The 5,347-nt window shown below is 41.6% G+C and overlaps 1 protein-coding gene and 1 long non-coding RNA gene across 11 annotated transcripts in view; one reads left to right on the top strand and one right to left on the bottom strand.

Moving 5' to 3' along the window:
* The window catches only part of dock10 (dedicator of cytokinesis 10), a 45,653-nt gene that overhangs the window by 34,111 nt on the left and 6,195 nt on the right, over positions 1-5,347 (top strand). For 5 of the 10 annotated variants that reach the window (XM_015016480.1, XM_015016483.1, XM_015016476.1 and 2 more), the window contains 10 exons: positions 152-289; positions 377-559; positions 654-764; positions 856-1,071; positions 1,939-1,996; positions 2,632-2,739; positions 3,358-3,464; positions 3,582-3,704; positions 3,904-4,017; positions 4,814-4,960. In XM_015016480.1, coding sequence (XP_014871966.1) covers positions 152-289; positions 377-559; positions 654-764; positions 856-1,071; positions 1,939-1,996; positions 2,632-2,739; positions 3,358-3,464; positions 3,582-3,704; positions 3,904-4,017; positions 4,814-4,960 — 1,305 coding nt within the window. The other 5 variants (XM_015016482.1, XM_015016486.1, XM_015016478.1 and 2 more) reach the window with 4 other exon arrangements.
* LOC106935806 (uncharacterized) overlaps positions 1-5,347 on the bottom strand; it is a 19,582-nt gene that overhangs the window by 9,359 nt on the left and 4,876 nt on the right. The gene's annotated exons all lie outside the window — the stretch shown is intronic.

The following is a 5,347-nucleotide window of genomic DNA, read 5'->3' as shown; positions in this document are numbered from 1 at the left end:
GTTTTTTTTTAAACCTTTTGTTCAAAATTGAATTTCCCCCCCCCCCCCCCCCCACAAAATTAAAATATCTAAAGTGACATTGATTTCTATTATTAAATGCAACTACCACAATAACACACCGTTTCTCTTTTGTTCCTCTTACTTCATATAGAAGCAGTTGCTGCAGGACGAAGGGCAGAACACTTTGATGAAGAAGGTGCTGGACACCTACTTGCTCTTCTTTCAGATCAACCAGTCAACTGCGACCCTGCGCCACGTCTTTGCTGCGCTCCGGCTCTTTGTGCAGAAGGTCCAGCACGCATTCGAAAATGCATTCGAAGACTTCCGCTAGCTTTGCTCATGTGACGTAGGGTCTGACGGTCCTTTCGTTCTGCAGTTTCCCAGCGCGTTCTTCCAGGGTAAGGCAGACCTGTGTGGCTGTCTGTGCTATGAGATCCTAAAATGCTGTAACCATCGATCCAGCTCCACCCAGACGGAGGCGGCTGCCTTGCTCTACTTCTTCATGAGGCAAAACTTTGAGTTTACAAAAGGCAAATCAATCGTCCGCTCACATTTGCAGGTGAGTGACTCCCCCCTCCCCTCCTGTGATTTACGGTAATGGAAGTATACAAGGGTTCTTCCGGAGCCGCGCTGAGCCTCTGTCTCCACTGTAGGTTATCAAAGCAGTGAGCCAGCTGATCGCAGATGCTGGAATTGGAGGCTCGAGGTTTCAACAGTCCTTGGCCATCATTAACAACTTTGCCAACGGAGATGTGCCGCTCAAGGTAGCGCAAGCTTAAGAGTTGTGTTGTGGTCATGTGGCTTTTGAGAATCATCAAGATTTTTAAGTGAGGAATGTTCTTCTAATTCCTTCAGAGCACACCGTTCCCTGCTGAGGTGAAGGATTTGACCAAACGGATCAGGACGGTCCTGATGGCCACGGCCCAAATGAAGGAGCATGAGAAAGACCCAGAAATGTTGGTGGACCTGCAGTACAGTCTGGCTAACTCCTACGCCAGCACGCCCGAGCTCCGACGCACCTGGCTGGAGAGCATGGCCAAGGTTCACGTCCGCAACGGGGACTTGTCTGAGGTCAGACATCTCAGATTTTCTCTGGCTGATCTCACCTCAGTGACTTTTGAAGCACTTTCGATTTGGGACGTCTCGTTCAGAATTTTTATTGTTTTTACCGATATGGATCTAAGTAATTTAGGGAAAGGCATGTGTCCATACCTAGATTGAGTCTTATGCTTCATTAAAATGACTGCCACTCGTATTCTTGAAACCTTGCTACCTTTGAAGTGGAGTAACATACCAACCTAAATTTAACCAATATTAAGTGGTATGCATTAGTCTTACTATTGTGTTCCACTTAACTCACTAACCTATGGTGAAATTGCCACAACAGTTTTTCCTGTTTGACATGTACTATAACAATGTACCATTTTGAGGCTGCATTTATAAAGTCTTGGTCATGCCTGAGACCAAGACTTTATAAATGTTGAGGTTTTTAAAGTTACGGTTTGAGACGTCTAAAACTTCCATACGTAATATTTCTGTTCTGTGATCTCAACTAAAGGAGATTTTTAGAAACTGTCCAAATTTATAAATCAAAAAACATTAGATTAAAAGCCTGTATAATATAAATAATGTAACTGTAATGGTTAATGTGGCTTATTATTTTTGCAGCAGCAGGAAAACCTGCTTTAAAGAATTTTTATCATGCTATGTAGGTTTTTTTAATTTTATGCTACTACCACGAAACAGCTGTCTTGCTCCCTTTATCCAGAGGGGTTAGCTAAAAAGCTAGGTACAGTTTACATGATTTTCCTGTTTCACTCATTTGCTACGTTGTTATTTTATCTATTTTATTTATTCTTTGGAATGTTTTACTGCATGCATCACCTTCTGCCGTTCGATTTTACCTGAAAACTGCATCTGTTGACGTTTTCTTCTTAGGCTGCTATGTGCTACATCCACATCTCAGCCCTGATTGCTGAATCGCTGAAGAGGAGAGGTTAGTCCAAGCCCACTTAAATTTAACAAGCTTTCGTTTGCAGCATGATCTGTCTTTGTGTAACTTTGTACCCAAAAATCTCTGCTTTTACCGAGCATCTATTTCTGTTCATCTCTGCCTACATGATAAGTTCTGCTACTGTACTTACAGCTATATATATTTTTTTTTAAATCTGCAAACTGTTGTCCACATTTAACCCAATCATTGAAACTTTCAAACATAATTTTTTTTCTAAAATAGTGGAATATGTGCACAGTGGCTTAGTGCAGATGGCTAATGAAGTGAAGCTGATTTACTTTACTTGCACAGTTGTAGTGAAGATATTTAGCTCTGATTAACAGCCTCTTGGTTTCTTGTCGAACTCTAGGCTGATCTCCACACATTCTCATATGTTTCTTTGTTTCCACTCGCTCCTTTTGTCAGTGCATCCTCATACAAAGCCTGCATCTTTAGCCAAATGTGCCCGGCATCCACTTGCATGCGCTTCACTAACCCAGCCCATAGCTACTGTTGCTTAGCCGCTTTGTGAGTCTCATCCTCGAGCATAGAAGATCAAAGCAAGTGGATGCATTTTTTTTATATATATATATATATATATATAAACCTGCTGCTCCTTCACCTCTCCCACCAAACAGGCTACTGGAGAGCCGACAAAGCCGGAATGTCCTGTGTGTCCCCCGAAGAAAGCCCTGTCTTTAACTGTAGCTCCTTACTAACTTCCTCCCGAGATCAAGACAGTGAGTGTGTGCGCCTGGGGGCCTGCTGGGTTGGAGGGGCTGGGAGTTCACATAAGATGTTCTAACGTGTTGACGTTGAAAGAAGAGCTAGACGTAAACTATGCCGTCAGGTGTTCGTTTTAGCATCTTCTCTCCTGTAGGTTTTTTAATTTCTGTCCAGATTATAGGAAATGAGCCTTTTAGCTTTGATGTCAGGTATCTTGTTTGAGGAAATAAAATGTCAGTGCCTGCCCGGTGTCAGTTTCGTTTGATAGGATACATCACCGAAATATATTATAACTCACAATTTACACTGAATGATGCTAATTTTGTGTAAGGCGGCAAAAACGGATGCCTGATTACGCATCGTATTTTATGCACGTGCTTCACCCTTTGTCCGTTTCATAACTGCAAATGTCAACTAGTTTTATTTAGGATTTTCATAAGACCCTAGAAAATACGTTAACGTTTGTGCTTCCTAACAAGAGAAAATGTGGAAAACGTTCCAACGGCTTTGAAAAGCTTTGCAATGGGACTGACTTCAACAGCATTAGCACAACACCTAAGTGGGAAATCTGAAGGTCTGCACTGCATATATTCTGAATTGCATGCCCTAATGTCAGTTTTCTCCATCTGTCACTCTAGCATCGTTCTCCATGGGCTGGGCAGCATTTATGTGCATTACCCCCAATGTTAAGGAGGAAGGTGCTATGAAGGAAGATACAGGTACACAAGATACGCCATACACTGAGGTCAGTGTTCACTTTTACAAAAAACCCCAAAAACAAACGAAAAACATATCCATGATTATCATTTATGGATAATAGCAGTTTAGTATTTTAAAAATATATATTGGATTATGCTTTTAGGACACTTTGGTGGAGCAGCTGGAGCTGTGTGTGGACTATCTGTGGAAATCTGAGCGATATGAGCTTATTGCAGACATAAACAAACCCGTGATTGCTGTTTTTGAGAAGAGGAGGGACTTCAAGGTAACGTTTACGGTCGTTATGCGATTTTGAGAGCTTCACTGTATTCTTAGCTACAATCTGGAAACGAATCGGATTGTATGCAGTTTTGAATATGTGTTGGAAAAGTATTATAATTGAATGATATTTGTTGTGAATTGGTGCCATATAAATAGCCGCCATATCCGTCTCAGTTTGTGTGCTACTCCGTGTTTTTCCACAGAGGCTGTCGGAGCTGTACTACGACATTCATCGCTCGTATCTGAAGGTGACGGAGGTCGTGAACTCAGAAAAACGGCTCTTTGGACGCTATTACCGGGTGGCTTTTTATGGACAAGTGAGTGACAAGTAATGTAAATGAAGGCACACACCTGCTGACCAGGCCAGTGTAAACAGAATCAACTCTGTGCTGGCTGGGAAAGTGTGGTTATGATTTCACGAGACGCTAATGGGCGCCCGACGTCCGAAGCAGAGACTCACCTCCACATTTACTGTGATTTAGGCATCAAAAGTGTTATTCACTTTGCTTTGATTTGGAGTCAATCCTGAGCTCTAAATAGTGACTGTTTAGACAAAATTAGACAGCTAAAATTTTCTCTGTGGTCAGAATCCTTAATCTCTCTGTTTGCTCTTTTCTTTCCTGTTTATAATATTTTTAATCCAAGATTGCGGTAAGTCTCGAGTGCCCTTAAGTTTTCATTTCCCCTGGTGCTAATCATTCTTGCCTCTCTTGTCCTTTTTTTTTTTTTACCAATAATAACATCTGCTGCTCTGACCCTCTGAAAGGTTGTGTGACTCTTGTTGTGGTCCACCTTACTCCCCGTAACGCCTGACGATCAAGTTATCCCCCCCGCCTCCCTAAAAATTAAGACAGGTTGATGTCATGCACCCACATTTGACACATTCAGTAAACCTTACTCACCCCGACATCTGATCCCAGTGTTGCTTTGAAAATTAGCTCCCCAGTCTTCCATCCGAAACTTTAACAGACACGCTGACAGGGCGGAGTGAAGTGCTTTAACACGATCACGTGTGTTTATTTGCAGCGTCGTTGACTCCAGAAATTTGAATGAAGAAAGCATTATGGTTTATCTATATTTTACTGATTAGTTATCTGCATGTGTGATTTTTAGGGCTTCTTTGAGGAGGAGGAGAGCAAAGAGTTTATCTATAAAGAGCCAAAGCTGACGGGTTTGTCTGAAATCTCCCAGAGATTACTCAAACTCTACTCTGACAAGTTCGGACCCGACAATGTGAAGATGATCCAGGACTCTAACAAGGTAATGGTAACAGTTCATCTACTTGGTTTTATTACACGTGGATGTGATCTAAAGAAAAATTGAGCAGCCTCAGCAAGTATTTGCACAAGCTGGTAAAGATTTATAAAATGCCCTCGTGTAATTCTGCGCGGTGAGCTCCTGTCCCGAAGTTGCCCATATCTACAGTCACAGCAAGACAACAAAGTAGGGTCCTGAAAATTTATCTCAGATAAAAAAAAAAAATAAAAAATTGGTTCAAAACATTCTCACATCATGCAACTGCAATTGAAAAAAAATATTAACGTTGTACTACTAATTTTCATCTTTATTAGTTTTGCCAATAAGTAGGAGCAATGTTTTGTTTTTGTTCCCCCCCCCCCCTCACTTTTTCCAAATTTTCTTCCTCTT

The sequence above is a fragment of the Poecilia latipinna genome, unplaced genomic scaffold (assembly GCF_001443285.1).
Source record: "Poecilia latipinna isolate Pla-1442-1.1 unplaced genomic scaffold, P_latipinna-1.0 Scaffold2026, whole genome shotgun sequence".
NCBI lineage: Eukaryota > Metazoa > Chordata > Actinopteri > Cyprinodontiformes > Poeciliidae > Poecilia > Poecilia latipinna.
This window is presented reverse-complemented; position numbering and strand designations above follow the sequence as displayed.